The following is a 17,648-nucleotide window of genomic DNA, read 5'->3' as shown; positions in this document are numbered from 1 at the left end:
GCTGTAAGTAGTTGAAGTCATCCCCCCAAAAAAGCAAACTGATAATTAATTACAATGTGAAGGTTTGGCTATGAGTGGCTCAGGACTCCGGCCTATAAACTACAAATAGCAACAGCCTGCCTTGGGTAGTCCTGTGGGTGGTCTCACGTCATCAGCTCAGCGAAATGGAGCCAGGCTGCAGAACAAACAAGATCACTCCTGATCCTATTCCCCCCACCCCCCACCCCCCAAGTCCAGATAAATGTTGCCTGCCTCGGGCGTTTCTGGAATGGCTTGTTTGCTTGGACTCATACCTGAGACAGCCTTGCATTGAGACGACAGAGCAGAGCAGAACTGAGACACAGAAAATTATCCATCCCTTAATGTAACGTAAGAATGGCTGGCAGCTAATACGCTAGTTGAGCTATCGGCAAACACCGGCTGTCACATTGAATTTGCGTCCAGATTGATTTTCACAGCTTGCAGAAAAGGAATTAGGTCTTGTTTATATGATCATAACAATTTATAAGTGCAATAAACTGAGTTATAAATGTGATAGCTTATAGTATCAAGGACAATATTTGATCCTTGGCACAACAAGGCATGAAATTTAGGCCAATTGATGCTGAAGATAATTTAGTTTAATCAAACAGCCTCACCTGAAAAACTTGTTTTCATTTTACAAGACTTTAAAGCAATATTTTGTAATGATTATAGAACATGGTTGTTACTATTCAAAGTTATAATTCACAGAATTACTATATTTCCAATTACTACTTGAATTGCAATGTGAAACCTCAATGGCCTACTTTGAAAAAGTGTTCTGAAAAATCTAGATATGTTTACAAAGCTCATAAATGAACATAATGTGTTCATACATCTTGATTTATGGACATGGCATGATTATGAGAAAAGCGTCCTGCTTGCTAGATATTGTTTTGTTTAGAGCGACACCTGCTGTTTCCGTCTTTTAAAATCCGTCTTTTAAAATCATTTTATTAATCTAAAATGGTTAATAAAATGAGAATCTCACTTATATAGGCTATCGCAGAACAAAAACAGTCAAGAAAGTAAAAAATAATAATAATGTTTCAGGATTCTTTTTATTCGGAAGTTCGTTTTACTACTTTATCTTGTGATTTACACGCTGCGATGTCTATTTTATTATTTTTTCATTTTTGCCCCGTTTTACAACCCTGTCGCATTTCAATGCCTTGTTTGAACCTCCCGAGTAGCCGTAATACGGAAGTCACTTGTAACAAGGGCAACGAGAACGGTAAGACACATGTTCAGGAAAACAAATTTTAAAATGTTATGAATGCATTTTTACAGTCTTACGCGTTCAGGGCGTATCACACCTAAACTTCGTAATCTCGACCAGGCCACTTAGCTATCTGAGAATTCTTAGGAATAAATTTACGTGGGTTGAAAACCAAGCTCGAGCCTGGGGACCTGTATGTTGACTTTTGTTTCTATCCTAATTGCAAGCTCTGAATAGTAATGAGCTGTCAGTTGCTCTTATACACTTAAAGTCTACTGAATCTACTGAAGAATATTTAACCTCTTGAGATGATGGTATGTCATAAACATCTATGTATGCCATGATAAATAAAAATTCCACATACACGTGGAAAAGGTAGAACCCCCTTTTGCCTCCAGAACAGCCTGAATTATTCCCGGCATGGATTCGACAAGGTGCTGAAAACATTCCTTCGGTCTATGTTGACTTGATAGCATCATGCAGTTCCCGCAGATTTTTCGGCCATACAATCATGCTGCAAACCTCCTATTCCACCTCATTCTAAAGATGCCATCGAGATCTGGGGACTGTGCAGGCCATTGCAGTAATTTGAATTATTTTAATGTGAAAAAAAGACCTAATGTTTTAAGTGGACATGAATTTTAGACTTAGTGTAGTGTTACGTTACGGGTTAGTTTCTGTATTGTTTGTCACAGAGCCCCTCGTTTACATGCTAGGAAAGGGAAATCATGCGATATGCTTTTCAGTATTAATTAGTGACAATTAAATACACGGAACATCAAAATACACTTAAGTATATGACAGATACAGACCTGGGTCAAATACTTTTCTGTGCTCTATTGATCTTGACTGGTGTAATTGAGCCTGCCACTATGACCAGAAGGCAGGGTTTGCACTTTTTGAGAGTATTTCATTGGTTCCAATACACCAGACAAGATCAGTAAAGCATAGAAAAGTATTTGAATCCAAAACAAGATTATGTTCAACAACAGATATGTTCACCCCAGTTTTTTCTCCCTCCGCACAGATGGCTCCCAAGACCATGGAACCGTTTGCTCGGAAAGCCTTCAAAGCGATAGTCGTTTTAGAAGTTGCCGGCGTGTTTGGTGCTTACTTCCTTTTTCAAAAGATGAACACGAGCAGAGGTAAGTATTTGTGCGTTTAACACCTGTCAGGTGTTGCTGCAGCCCATCTAATCATTGACACGTTTTTCCATTTTCCCTTTCCCTAGATTTCAGGAGTACCATGAGTAGAAACCTTCCATCTGTTCTAGAAGGTGAGAAGTAGGCTAAATGAACTTTGGATTTCTGAACCCTTCTGTTTTCACCTGCATAGTTTAAAGGTTGAATATCAGCAGTCACTGAGTTAATGGGACTACTAAACCCTTAAAAGGATGCCTGGTAATTTAGCCAGTTTATACACAGGGTACTCAAAGTAGACTGCTTAACTTGGCAAACCCTTAAATATGTGTGCGTGTGTGCTGGTTGAATATCCCCATGAGCTTAAAAAAATTCAACAAGCTGTTCTAAGGTTTTTTTTAATACAACTTTAAATATAAAACATTGACAGCAACACAATCATTCCTTAAAGATTACCTTTGCCATGACCAACGCCATCAGATATTTTTTACTGGGGCACGCTTAATTTCAGCCACAGAAATATGTGGGTAATGTTTATTTTTCAACAAAAATAGCCAACTGGCTCGGGCCTTTCACACGGATGGTCTGGGGTGATCGAGCGTTGCATCCGTCCAGGGTTTGTCGAAACACAAACAATATCCGTGTGCTTCTCGTGATGAAATGTTTTTTTTTGTGTAGTCTCAGTCTCTCATCTTTCAACACCCGCCCCTCCTTTCAGTCTATTACAAGTCCAACGAGTGGGCGGGAGTCTACGGAATTCGGGAGGGCGACCAGGAGGCGTGGTCCGCCAAGAAGTCCTAGGGGTGAGCTTGGCGGAGGCGAGAGGAACGCCCCTGATCCCGGAGAGCGGGTCAGAACGGCCCCTCTGTGGCAGGACACGCAAATGTTATTTCTTGGTATTCTTTTTGCTGCCCTTGAACTTGCCAAACTGCGTACGTTTGTTAAACGCGGCCTTCTTCCTCCGCAGGGTCTTCACGTCTCTTCCTCGGATCCAGTCGTCCCTGCGCGCCTCCCATTTCAGCTGTTTGATGCCTAAAGAGGAGCGACAGGGAGGGGGTGTGTGAGCTCAAAGCATATGGGGTTACAAATATAGCTCTGGACTCCGCTCTGGACTCCGCTACGCTTTAATTATAACCGTCAAAACAAAGTGAGAGCTTCATGAGTGTCTGAAATGAAAAACAACTGCAACTGTTGGATTTGTGCAGAATACGGATTCTTTTTATCACAGGGAAGAGCCATTATGGTGTTTCACATCTGGATGTACAATAGCCCTCCTTTGAAATGACCGACTGGATCGCAGTGGAAGGAACATGTTGATTTTGGCTAGCATCTAGCCAGGAGAATAAAGTCAAATTCTATTTGCCATGTTGTCTGTACTTTTATTCCAGTACTAAGCAAGAATGCCATCTGTTTATTTCTCATACAATGCTAGACACAACACGCAATTTGCAAGAAGTGCTCCACACAGATGGACAACAATCTTAAGTTATATCTACTTGTACTTGCAGGGGAGGCTGTTCCCTTCTTTTACATTTTGTTCCATCTTTTGACCAGTCCATGCCTTTGTTTGCATTTTATTCAATTGGTTCTTCCTTTGAATTCTCACAATACACTTGGAATACAAAACGCACATACTCCCTGTGCCAGAACTCACCTGCTTTGTCTCGGTTTGCCATGGCGTTGATGCCAACGTTGTCAAACTTGGATCCTACATGTTCATCCAGCAGATACCCAAACTGCAAAAGAAAAAGCATTATTTACCAGCGTGACAAAGGCTTATCACAGATACAAAAACACTTTCATAAATCTATTAGCATACAAATGGCAAAAAGCATTTAATGGTTGCATTCACAATACTGAAGTGTTTGTGTACGCACATACAGGGGGGAAAAAAAGACTAGTTCAAACTATGGGCAAACTATGACACACACTGATACAGTGACTAAATGCTTTCCATTTAAGCAACATAATACCAAATCACATTTACACTTGGAATTTTATTCTTCCCAATCCATGAGATTCTGACACATACCACCTAGTAGAAGCATTTTATTTGTTTATTATCCAATCACATTAATTCAGGAATTATTTCAGCAAAAATTAGTGGTCCAAATGCATGTCTATCAAGTTTTATCAACGCTAGAGTATACTGCTGTTTTAGGCTCTGTTAGAGGCAATGCTAGTGATCAATCACCACATAAGTCTCCGATTTCCATAATTTTATTAAAGTAATCAAATTCACACTCGTTTGACATGGTTAGCATCCACCCAGTGTCCTTTAACGACAGGCTATTTAATTTAGCCGTTGTCTATAAAGTTAACATTTTACATTGGTAGCTACAATATCAGTTTGTTGTGAAAGCGTTTAGCTGAAACAGGATATGTGATTCTAGTCTTGCCCAAGAACCACCTGAAGATGGCATCAAAGACTGGAGGAACTGGGGTTGTGCAAAATGGTAAGAAAAACATACTTTAATACCCATTTTAGACCACTTGTTTAATCAGACCTTCTCACAAGACTGACATAGCTGAAGTGCTATCAACTATGTTATTCAAAATTCCTGTTTTTGTCCCATGTTAGTTAAGTTATTCCATTACAATTGAACAGTTCCCCTCTCAGTTGATTCTAAATAATTATTTTCTGGTTTGTTTAACTGATGTGGTCTTCTTCAGTATTAATTACAATAAGACAGCAGTGGAACATATTTAGCTGGGTGGGTATTATTGTATTTTTTTCAAAATGTTGATTCCTAGACATTCTAATTGCATGCAATAGTGTGCTACAGGTACCGCATTTGCTATGTTAGATACTGGCTTATAATGCAGTGATTAGGCTAGCGATTGATTAAGTGTTTTTAAAAGCTGGTGGGTCGTTGTTGCATCGTAAATTTAGCTGTAAGCCAATTTTTAATCTTTTATAATAAAATGCAGAAAGTGCCTATTTCTGTGTTTTTCCTTTAACATTGGGGGAGGTGCTGGATAATTTAGGGGAGGCATACCGCATTCATCAATAGAGCTAGATTGCGATTAAGTTCTTCCTTTTGTAGTTCCCTATTGCTCCTGTGCTATTATAACATGCTGGTGAGTTAATTTTTCCATCTTACACATGATTATTCAAGCTTCTACAATAATATAATAACAATATTCCCATATGCATTACATTACCTCCTCAGCAGAAGCAAACATGCCACCATCTTCCTTCATGGTTTTCGTCTTCTTCCGTCCTTGTTTTGATCCTACATCAAAAAGTTTAACATTATTACTTAAAGCCTCCCATCATGTCTATATTTATTTAGTATACTGGGGGGAGGGACAACAGAACTGCGTTAAAAAAGGAAAGAAGATCAGAGTCCAAGCTAAACTGCATAGCTTACCCATAGAGGCAACAAAGTCCAAGTCCCCAGACTTCTTCCTCTTGCCTTTTTTGGAAATGGAACTTGTTTCCATGACTTCCTCCATCTCCTCACCTGAATCTATAAGGACAAACATGTGTGACTCATCGCATTGTGTAACCCAACTGAACACCATTATTCAAAGACACCAATTTAGAGAGGCTCAGTGGTCACTTCCCACTGAACTGATCTGCAGCCTCAAGTAAATCAATGCGATTGCAGTACCTGCCAGTTCTTCCTCCTCATCCTCTCCTCCTACGTCCATGAAGGCCCCTCCCTCCTCCTCCAGCACGTCCCCGAAGTCCTCCTGATCCATGCTGCCCAGAGACATCTCCTCATCGTCCAGGTCATCTTCATCCAGGTCGTCAGAGTCATCAGAGAGGTCATCACCCTTCCTGTCCTTTTGGGACTTGCCCTTAACGTTGCTATGGAACCACACATGGCAGCAATATCCACTATTAACCATTAATGTGATGTAGCACAATTACAACCCATTTTTTTGATGACTCCAGTCATTCAGGGCCCTGAGAATTATCCTAACTCCTCCCACGGAGCCTCGGCCATCATGACCTCAATACTGTTGCATTTCCTTAATTATCAGAGAAATACATATCACCATGAAAAGGGCAGGTTTGAACCTAAGCGTACCCAGCAAAGTCCAGACTGTCATCCTTAAGGTCCGTGAAGTAACTGTCCCCTTCAAATGCATCTGGAGAATAAAGACATCGGAAGGGTAAATCATTACAGCGCGTTCAGAGGTAACAGAAGTTTGAGAAAATACAAGCAGACGATTGGAAACTAGAGGTGCTATAGTCTGCTCTGTCCATAAATTCGTATAAATGGACTGCATTTATAGCGCTTTATAGCGCTTACATTGATGCCTCTCATTCCCGAGATTGGTTAGTGTTTTGTCGACACTTACACCAGGCGGGTTGACGCACCTCACTGCCAAACGTCTTACCTCTGTAGCGCCCAAGAGGCGATAATTCAATAGCATACGGTCTAAAAACTTTTGTTACCGAGGGATTATTGACAGTTTAGACACCGCTCAGGTCTTCCAACAGAGGCAGACCACTTTTCCCCATGCCAAAGCACAAGACAGTCGGCATGCTCACCGAGCGCCTTCTCGAACTCGTCGTCGTCAACGTCATCTACGCTCTCGTTGTCCCCGTCGCCCCGCGGCCGACGGAGCTGCTTCTCCGACTCCCGTTTTTTGAAGAACCTGGCGACACCCACGCAGCGATGAGACGGAGGTACTTCAGCTGATTTCGCACAAGCTTTCAAGAGGCTAATCTCATATACAGAATATCAATATACATCTACAACGCAAGCAAGTACCTAAGGTGAGCCTGAAAGCCGATTGACTCACCGATAGAAGAACACCTCATCCACAGGAATCTGGCTTTCCTCCTTGGCCAGGAACGCCTCACAGTTGACTGAAAGACAAGGGAAGGGGCGGTTGCCTTTTCTTGCATGGGCATAACGCTCAACATTTCAGCCAAAGAGAGGTGCAAGGTACTCAGGCTTGTACGAGCGTGTTCTGAAACCATCTGGCACTCACCTGGCAAAGCTCGGACGTTGTTCATGGACAGCTTCAGTTTGGGCTGCATAACAGAGCTGTCTGTATTTTCTGTGAAAAGTACAAATCATGAAATCCACGTAGAAATGAATGTAAAATCAACAAGTTGACAAAAATAAGACCGCAATGCATACTTCAAGTAAATGCACACTGTTCGAGTAAATGGACAGTGAAAATAGAGTGGTCACAAAGCAGTCCACCTCAGTATGTAAACACTGTATTATTAATAAATATGCATACTGCCCAGGTCTTACCTCTAGATTTCTTCTGTTTGGGATTCCTGAAGACGAATCGATCAAGGAACCTGATCAGAGTGAAGTCCTGGAGAGGGTCCCCTGTGTACGTGATGAACTCACCCTGAGGGAAAATCAACAAACGCTTACTTAAATAACAGCAGTGGAAGCAGTGTTTTGAGTTCGTTCAACCCTTGAATAACATTTAGTTTTGAAATTTACACCGATCTATGTTACAAGCTTGAGCCGTCAACCAATTTCAAAGTTTCCAACAATACATGATATCTGAACGAACACTCACCTGTAAAATGGTCTTGGCAAACAGGGCTACCGACGGATGGAAATGAGCCGAAAGCTGATTGGAAGACGCGAGGAGGAGAGGTCAGGGTTATTACTGATTGAAGACTACACTGTTTTACACCTCACCACTTCAAAGACATGCCAAGCCCTTACCTTCTTCAGCTCCCACAGAATGGCATGGTCCGCCCCACAAAACAAGGGGTTTCTGTGCCAGGGGTCATAGGCCTCCATTTTTTTCCCACCTGACAGAAACAGAGCTAGGCGGACGGTTATGACTACGATTGGGTGTGGGATGAACCATAGAAGTTTGACTTTAAATTGTATACACAGTGCACTGAGAAATGTTTTCGTAGAAGGCTAATCGGCTCAAGACCACAGACAAAGTTGCAATGCTACTCAAAGATTCACTTCAAGAGAAAGTTTCACTAATTAATTAAATATTTAATTTTTGTGGTGACTTTACGGACAAAGATGACTCCAGAATCTGTAGTATTATTTACATAAATCATTCTCAGATTAAATGACATTCGCAGATTTGTCTACTTTGAAGAGAAATAATTTTCATGCTCAACTGAGGATGAATGAATGGGTTCGCAAAAAGTTATATAATACATGAATCAGAGGACATTACATTATGTTACATTTATTTAGCAAAGACACTTGCAGAGCAACTCGCAGTCTAAAAGAACAAAGTGCATCCATCTGATCTATGTGAGCAATAAGGTCAGAGACCTCATCAATAACATTCCCAGACCAACAAATAATTATACATCGCTAAATCACTAATGCAAGCTAATTATGCTAACCAAGAACAAATACATATCCTGAATACACATGAATATTAGTCTGAGTTCATGAATATAAAATGAGATAGATTTTAAAAATTAAACCATAAAAATACCATTAATAGCAATAAATCATCTCACCGTCCATGTTTTGGTGATGCACCCAGGACACGGCCTGACTCGGCGCTTTCGGTTCCTGCTCCTTCCCTTCCTCCACCTTATCGGCATCTGTGAACCGCTCTTCTTCGTCATCATCCTCGTCAAGGTCTTTGAACTTTTCCTCCTCGCTATCCTGGAAAAGAGAAACGGCATTTAGTTAAAACATGCTCAATATTTCATTTCTGCTTTAGTGATGACGGCAACATGCACTCGCAACAAAACATGACAGGCGCTTGGAGTGCACACTTCGCCTACCTTTAACTGCCACTGCATGAGCCCTGAAATGGAATTGTTTCATCCTCTTTTTCCAGGCAGCACTTTCATCAAGCTTTGTCCCTAACATTTAATGGTATCTTTTTGTATAATTCTTTTTTGTATTGTTTTTGTAGTGCTTACATTCAAATTATCAATACTATAACAACAGTATGTCAAAGATCTATGAAATGAAAAAAGTATATATACATACATTTTTACAAAAAATTCAATACACAAAGTACAAAGACAGACAACAGACTTAGGACAAGACATAACACAACTAATACAACACGTTAAAGAAATTCTAAGGAAATTCTAAATATCCAATTAAAACATAGTAAAGTGAAAATAATGAAGGATATTAACTGGATTCCCTGTCATGGCAAAACTGAATTTAGCCTAATAATAAATCATTTATTATCAGATTCTACTATAATACTACACCGCTCCTTCAGTCTCAGCATCAACCACTTTCCCCCAATAAACGTCTATGAGCAGACACTAAGGGGCAGTCACATTATATGAGTGATGGGGGGGGGGGGGAATAAACCAGTATTAACCTCCAGCAATGACGGGACTCACCTGGTTCTCCTGCAGCAGGAGCCTGAGGCCCGGCTTGGCCTTCATGACCTCTGACACCAGGAAGAGGGCCCCGCAGGCGAAGGTGGGGTTCTGCTCGCAGCAGACCTGCAGCAGCCTCTTCACAAAGGCCTTGACGCGGCGCAGGACGATGTCCACCTTCAGAGACTTGTACAGCAGGTTGAGGAACATGCCCTGCTTCGAGCACATGTGGAGCCCAGGGTCCATAAGCTTCCTGTAGGGAACCATTACAGACAGAGGCATAAAGTATTAAGTTCCGTCAAAATCTTACAAAATAAACAGAAGTCACAAATGCAACGGCGTATCGTGGAACAACAGTAACTTACTCCCTGAATAATTAAATCATTTGAAGAGGTAGCGAGCTCATTCAAATGCTTGGAAGAAATAAATACACCAAGAGCTGTGTTCATCAATGTATGTCTATAGTCAATGTTATAATATGATACAGTTTAAATACTAAAACAAGACTAATTGTACCATCATAACATAATATATGCAACAAGCTACTTTATGGGTAACAGTCTTTCCAAAGTCACACAGAAGCCTGGTTAGACCCACTCACCTGTACAGCGCGACATAGTACCGGTCAGAGATGGTCTGTTGAGAGTCCATTACCTGGAAGAGCAGCATAAGTGCTTGAACAGCAGTGTTAAATTTGACTATGTGCACCACTTTAAACAGCGTGTCCAGCTGCTCCTTGATCTTGTCATCCCCCGTCCGGGCGTAGGGGTAGGCCCTGTTCACACCCGACAGCAGCGCGCTCAGCATCTTGGACTCCACGTCCTTGTTCTTGATGCAGGCGCGGAAGAAGGAGAAGTAGATGGTGATGAGCTTGCCGGCCAGGTCGGCCTCCTCGTGGCTCAGCAGGACCTGGTTGAGGAAGCAGACGGCGTAGTACTGCGCCTTGGCGTGGACGTTGGGCCTGAACATCAGGCGCTCCACCTCGCCGCACACCACCACCTTCATGTTGGGGTGCGAGTGCAGCAGGGTCTCCAGCAGGTAGGAGGCCTTGGAGGCCATCTTGTACTCGGGGTCGCCCAGCTTGTTCACCACCTGGGCGAGAAGGGCCCTCTCCTGCTCAGGCCGGCTGCAGAGCAGCTCATGGGCGGTGGTCAGGGCGCGGGCTTTGGTGGCGGGCACCGTGTCGTGGGCCAGGGCGTCCAGCGCCACCACGAACTCGGCCACCTGGTGCTTGAGGAGGTGCTCGTAGTACCAGAGGATGAGCCGCCGGTCGCGGGCGTCGCGGTTCCCGCTGGCCAGCTCCTCCAGCCTGTCGAAGGGCCGCTGGGAGAAGGCCCTCAGCTTGCGGTGCTCCGGGAGCAGGTCGGACAGCAGGAGCTCCCGCAGGGTGTCCAGGGCCATCAGGCTCTGCCGGCGGCCGCCCTTCTTCTTGACCAGCAAGACCAGGTTCTCCACGAACTGCAGGCTGTGGACCGGAGCGTCCTGGATCAGCAGTGTCATGGCCGCCATCCTGTCGGCCAGCGTCCCCGTGGAGACCACCGTCTTCATCCACCCCGAGTTGGCGCCCTTCTGAGCGTTCTTCTTGTTTTTGAAGAGGTCGGCATCGGCCTCCAGCAGCTTCTGGGCCAGGGCCTTGTACTGGGCAACCAGAGCCTCATCCTGAGGGGCGAAGTCTTTCTCGTTGGTGTACTCCTGCTCAAACCACTTCCCACCTGGTTTTATGAGCAGCAGCTGCCTTTTGTGGAACTCAAATAGGTCAGCATTCTGCTTTTCCTTCTTCCCCCGAACAGTAGCACTGACCTGCTCTTTGGCTTTTTTTGTCTTCTTCTTCCCCTCAGCACCTTGCTGCTCTTTATCTTTCTGGGGCTCTTTTACTTTCTCTGGTTTCCCCTTTTTTTCTTCTGTTAATTTATTTTTTGTATGAGTATTCGTAGAGTCCTCCAGCTCAGCAGAATCATCGGCTATGATTTGGAATTGCTCAGAGTATGCGCGGATGCCGAGCTTGGTGATGAAGTCCTGCAGCTCCCCCTTTTTCAGATCATCAATGATATCTTTCTTTCCACCGTCAACAAGCTCTTGGGAATCGTTTATAGAGGCCAGCATAACATAATCTGCCTAATGGAGGAAATAAACAAAACATGCACGTCAGTGGTCCGTGAACCTGGCAAGAACGAGTTGAAGAAATCTGACCAGTTAACCATTAACTAACTAAATAACTAACTGACGTTAATTAGCATGTTGGCCTGTCTCATATAATTCTATATGGTGCTATAATCTTGGCTGTGTGATGTGCGTGTCGTAGTTAACTAAACTTCAGATATTTACAGTTTCATCGATTTTGTATTTGTTGTTTTGTATTTGTAAGGTAAAGAAAATACCAAAGAAACGTGAAATAACAGTAGCCCACTACTCATGGCAAAAAAGACACAATACCAACCAAGTGCGAAACAATAGTAGCTCACTATCTATGATCTGTAGGTAAAGGTAACAAATAACCTAAAACGCGTCAATTTGTCAGGAAAGTTTAGTTAGCATTCAGCAGAACAACCATCTGAACACATGTGAATACACCTCGCTAGCGATTCAGGCTATACAAAGCTAAACACATTATCGTATTATATTATACTTATATTAGACTATATACAAACAAGTGAATTGCTATTAAGTAGCTATGGTAACTGCGATGTCCGAAAAGAACCTGACATGTTGTTCGTTAACGCTGTATTTTTTTCAACGACACGTGCATATCCAACGGGTCTGCTAACGTAGCTCAGAACTAGACTTACTTTGGTGCCTCCCAAACGCAGCACTTCGTCCAAATTAAATTCATCGACTTTTTTTCCAGATACTCCCTTCGATGTTGATTGTTCCTCGTCTTCTTCATTTTCATGCTCTTCTTCGTCGTTGTCATAACTCTGCTCCATTTCCATTCCCATTTTCCCTTGCTTGCGTAAAACGGCCATGCTTGGTAACAACATGAACGAGCGGAAGCTAACTAAGATCCTGGAAGTAAATTGTATGAATTACCGTTTCATTTAAAAAAAAAAAAAAGATTAGTTAATAAACACGAAAGACGACGATATTTTATTTAAATGTATTTATTTTATTGCACCTATTCGGAACTGAAAATATACTATTCTATGCATTTGTTTAGTATTGTTTTAGCGTTATTTGAGCTACTAGGACCGAGAAGCTGTAAAAGGTCGACAGGAAAGGTTCACCACGTGATTGTGAGACCTCCCAGATGTATTTCTACATGTGGAAGTCGTAATATTTTACAAATTGTTTCTAGGTGGACAGTGTAGCCTAATACCTTTATGTAGGTGCGATACACCATGTAGCATAGATCATCACAGATAAACCAAAATCAAATACATTTACGCGTGCATTCGTGTGTCACAGTATATCTACTGATAAGTAGTAGCGCATTCTACAGATTGATATTTAAGACCAGGCAAACGTTCCGAGCCTCTGCAAATGCATCATATCTGATATGTAAACATTTTAAAGTAATTTAATTTAGTCTGACATGTTACTGTTATAAACAGCTTTGCATAGTGTGCATAGTTGCTCATGAGAATTAAATTAAATATCAATCAGGCATACGTTACTTTTAAAATGGCAATTCATATGTTCCATGTCCATTCCATTATAAAATAATGTAATTATAAAATGCACTGTTCATGGGATAAAAGCTTACAGCAAGTTTTCAGAATTTTTAAAAACAATTGTTGTGGTTCGACATGAGGCCAGGCGAGGGTGCTGTTTCTCCTATTTGTCGTTAAAACGACTTTCTTTTCAGTAGCTCACCCTGCTTAGTTTCTGACCTTCTCATTGCCTATGAGTGACAGTATATTAACTGTTTTGACCATCGTCATTATCATCAATAAACTGTGATTCTACAAAGATGGAAAACAGACACCCTGGCATGGAATAAATGTTGTGCCTGTTCTGGGCTCCAGTACCTACCATATTCATAAGCTTTTTGATTTCCTGCCAATCCACAAATTGCAGATATATATTTTTTTACTGGGCCATATCAATAAAATAAATTTAAAAAACAAATCTGCAAGATACAGACTCTGAGTTACATTACTTCAATATGTTTAATGTTGGTTGTGCACCATCCATTTTGGATGGACCAAAAAAACAGCAATCCTGCCAAGCGTATGTGATGGTCGACCACCAAGAAGTAACATGCTTAGGTTTATAATATTCCAGCTGCTTGTACAGTGATTGGGAATTCATAATATCTCTATCATATAGATTTTGTTCTAGTTTTTCCACAATCCTCTTCTAGGTAATTTATTTTCCAACCGAGATTAACAACAAAGCAATGACTATCATGAAAAATTCCTTTTGTTGCTTTTTAGGAATTAGCAGACCACAATGCTGTCATTTATATAACAGCTGCCCAGCCTCTACACAGTGTATGATATCTGGTATTAAATCTTACACACACACACACACACATCAGTTTGATCTTGAAGAGGCTTTCACATTTTGACTGCACTGCCAAGTCTTACATCACAGGTGAACTTAAAGGTAATGCCCCAAAGCAGGAATCCTGACTGGAGGCCTTAGATACTCAAATTTCACATGCTGTGTATTTGACCGGAATTCAGTTGGGACATTTTACTATCAGAAATGCTTACTTAATCTCATTTGAAGCACTGCCAGCTACTTTATCTAAAAGTATTCTTCAGAAGCATTTTGTAAGCATTTAACATGCACACGGATTTTAAACTAGAAGAATTTTACCTCGTAGAATTGCACTCCCACCCACCCCTTGCAATCCCACTGTCCTAAACTGCCCATGGAATAGAGTGGTGCCAAAATAGGATGAAGTGGTAGTAAAATCAATCAGTTGACTGATTGGGGGTGTGTGGGGCGCCAAGCAGCCATTGTGTATCTGCTTCTGCGCAGAGCAGCATGTGGAACCATTTGTCTTTTTACATGTTCCCCCACAGGCAGATAAGGCACCGTAACACAAGGAGGTTTTTTGCGGCGGACTGTCATCACTCGGAGGCCGACCAACTGGACTGTGAAGGATGGGCTCCGTAACACAGCCACAGCGCAATCAAGAGATGCTCAGTCCGTATGGTGATTAGTGGGTAATTGAGCACTGAGTGTTGGGCATACATGGTTAGGAGTGCGTGGTGTAAAGCGGTGAACGCGGCACAAGGAAACAGAATCAAGAGGCTTGTGTGATGGCGTTGCGGTTTACAGCCGAAATGAAGATCAATGGTCAACGGCCCCACAACCACCAATTTACCACATTAAAAAGTTCTGGGATCTCTCGGTATCTGTGGACCTTCGCCAGTCTGTGGAATGAAAGCAAATGGTCTTAAATTTGAAGAACTTTGCATCTTAAAGGGATAGTGCACTGTCTGGGGGTTGTTGATATTATTTCAATTTTAGTCTGTTTTTGATTGGCCAAGACAATGAGCTCCAAAAAGTAGCTGGTATAGAAATGTAATCATGTTAGCCTCCTGAGGTTGTACACATGTATGGTACGTGATTAAAAAAACATTTAATCATTTTTTGTTGGAAATATTTCCTATGGCATATACAACCTGAGAATGCTGTAAAACAAGAACTGGCATGACATAAAAACTTATATTTGCGTTTAGAATTGTGGATTAACACAAAAAAATAATCTGTTGATGTTATCCAACCTCTAGAAACATTACTGTACAAACTGCACAAATTCTCTTATCTGAATGAGCTCCAAAGGAGTGAAACACTTCACTCTGGGCCATGCAGGCGCTAATAAATGCTTAGCATTGCACTGTGGTTTATTTACAAGTTATTTGGTTAGAGGCTTAGACTCTACTGTGGTGTTGTTGAGAGGAGTGACCTCATTTGCTCCTGTTTAAAAATCCAGCTGTCTTAACTTATAGAGTTCATAAAAATGTTACATAGGGATCATTTTAATTCATCATACTATCTCCTAAGCAAGTAACTAATGTAATACAATATACCTCTCAGAATTTAGCCCTCTCTCGCCAAAATGCTGTTTGAAAACATATAGTTTTATCAGTTAAGTGCTTCAATAAAGATTTTTATAAAGGAAAAACTAAATCACATAGAGCTGTCACTGACTGGATGAAGTGGTTTGCCTTTCTCTCTTTCTCCCTCTTTCTCTCTCTCTCTCTCTCGGTTGGAAACGATTAATCTGCCACGTGGTGCTTGTACATCTTGAAACCATTTTGGTGAAAGTGGAGAAGAAGGAGACCATGCTCAGCAGGCTTTATTTTGTCCCTGTAATGAAGCTGAGAGGCCTCAGACCTACTGCTGCAGTGGCAATTAAAAGATAAAATTACAATAGGCTGGTCGTGCCTGCCAAAATAACCAGGTATCTCACTGATTGAGCGTGTTTGTGCAGCCTGCAATGATACTGAAATGCACTTAACGAAAGCATTTTCTAGCCAGTTGATCTGATGTAGTTTCCATCGCTTGTCCAGAGACATGTACTCTACTCCACGCTGCTGTTACCATTTAAGAGGAAATCACACACTGGGATCACAATGCACGCTTGAGACATTTCCAAAATGACACAACGAAAATGAATTTCTGTGGCGCTTCATTGGTACCTTTCGCTGTCTGCAAAGTGAAGTGGCTTATTTGGATGTGGAATAGAGTTGGAATTTAACAACGCTAATGAATTTCAAAATTCACTCTTCCCCTGTAATATTCCATTGTAACCAGTTGCCACCATTGTTGCCAGATTGGGCCGATTCCTACCCAATTGGGATACTTTTTTAAATGTTATTGTGCGAGTGAAAATGGCTTTGGTCGGGTTCACAGTTTTAAAATCTGGCAACACTGGAAGCTACTTTTAGATAGTAGTAGATAGCTGGTGATTTTTTCTTCAGTGAAAATGTTTTGTTCATTTAATGTACAGTTCAATCAGTCAAGACAACCCCAGAATAAGCTTTATTTCCCTCTATTTAGTCTCAGTAGGAATTTCTACATTTTCTAATGTTAAAGCAAATTTAACTAAATAAGCACGGATAAATTAACTGTCAACTGTTATCATCATTTGTTATTGTCTTCCCTTAACCTCCACCCTGCACCCACCTTTCCCAGGGACCACAGACCATAGTAAAAAAAAAAATCTGAGAGGACACCAGATTTGGATTATTAAACCATTTTTCCATTCCTTTAAAAAGAAAACTGTAAAAGTTTCTCAAAACCTGGAAATTAAATCTTGTCATATACTGTTCTTGCCTATTGAATGACGTTCAAGTGCTCAGACATGTAAATGATGTCATACTGGATAAATATCACAACATGCTAAAATGCTTACTATGAAAAAAGATGAAGTATAAAATTATAATTATAATTACTAATTCGTACCTAACATGAACAAGAACACATTTCAAGAAACTCTTGTCTCAAATATTGTGTATATATACTGAATGGATCTTGAACATTTGATAGATAAAATTAATACAGTTAAATGTAAATGGGACAGTGACAAAAAAATTTTTGTTTTGGCTCTGTACCCCAGCACATTGGATTTGAAATGAAACAGTGAATAACTAGTATTTCAGATACTAGCATTTTTGGTGAGTCAGATTTGTTGGGTTATGAGTAAATATCATCTGAGGTTCAATGGGACTTATGACTCACATAATTCTGAGTAGGGCCAAAGGCTTGTATGTGCTTGCACTTCAGTCCTCCGTCGTGGTGGTCGAGAATTTTGTTTAAAAAATTTTCACAACCAAAAAGCATGTAATAGATTGTCAGCTCCTGGCTCGCCTATGTCAACCACTGTGTCTACACAGAAGTCAGTGGTAAATTCCCTGAACACACCTGAAAGCAACAGCACTCAGAATGAAAGCAGTCTTCTGCAAGTGTGAATGAAGTTCTCTTCTGAACATCCTAAGCGCATTGGTCATGAGCTCGCTGCCACCATTGCTACCGAGTCACGGGTCTAAAGAACACACGATTAGACCTCTGACATAAATAGGAAGTCCTTCCAAAATTTCCGAAACCG

General features: G+C 41.4%; 2 protein-coding genes across 4 annotated transcripts; one reads left to right on the top strand and one right to left on the bottom strand.

Moving 5' to 3' along the window:
* Positions 1-1,101: 1,101 nt before the first annotated feature.
* LOC135257279 (protein CEBPZOS-like) lies at positions 1,102-3,742 on the top strand. 3 transcript variants are annotated; one of them, XM_064339856.1, is made up of 5 exons: positions 1,102-1,255; positions 2,268-2,385; positions 2,472-2,516; positions 3,098-3,182; positions 3,347-3,742. In XM_064339856.1, the coding sequence occupies exons 2-4, from the start codon at positions 2,268-2,270 to the stop codon at positions 3,178-3,180; spliced, it is 246 nt and encodes an 81-aa protein (XP_064195926.1). In that variant the 5' UTR covers positions 1,102-1,255; the 3' UTR covers positions 3,181-3,182; positions 3,347-3,742. The 3 variants fall into 3 exon arrangements, with proteins under 3 accessions (XP_064195926.1, XP_064195925.1, XP_064195924.1); XM_064339854.1 differs by lacking the exon at positions 1,102-1,255 and adding an exon at positions 1,532-1,554; XM_064339855.1 differs by lacking the exon at positions 1,102-1,255 and adding an exon at positions 1,531-1,554 and having other exon boundaries at positions 3,098-3,742.
* On the bottom strand, positions 2,762-12,849 carry cebpz (CCAAT enhancer binding protein zeta). Its single transcript, XM_064339853.1, has 16 exons — positions 12,430-12,849; positions 10,245-11,758; positions 9,665-9,896; positions 8,810-8,960; positions 8,037-8,125; positions 7,885-7,938; positions 7,605-7,707; positions 7,333-7,401; positions 7,141-7,207; positions 6,887-6,993; positions 6,420-6,480; positions 5,997-6,196; positions 5,754-5,852; positions 5,545-5,615; positions 4,034-4,115; positions 2,762-3,411 (listed from the first exon to the last, which is right to left on the bottom strand). The coding sequence occupies exons 1-16, from the start codon at positions 12,619-12,621 to the stop codon at positions 3,266-3,268; spliced, it is 3,237 nt and encodes a 1,078-aa protein (XP_064195923.1). The 5' UTR covers positions 12,622-12,849; the 3' UTR covers positions 2,762-3,265.
* Between the last annotated feature and the right edge of the window lie 4,799 nt (positions 12,850-17,648).

This window comes from Anguilla rostrata, chromosome 6 (genome assembly GCF_018555375.3).
Source record: "Anguilla rostrata isolate EN2019 chromosome 6, ASM1855537v3, whole genome shotgun sequence".
Taxonomy (NCBI): Eukaryota; Metazoa; Chordata; class Actinopteri; order Anguilliformes; family Anguillidae; genus Anguilla; species Anguilla rostrata.
The sequence above is the reverse complement of the archived record's forward strand: the minus strand, read 5'-3'. Positions and strand labels throughout refer to the sequence as shown.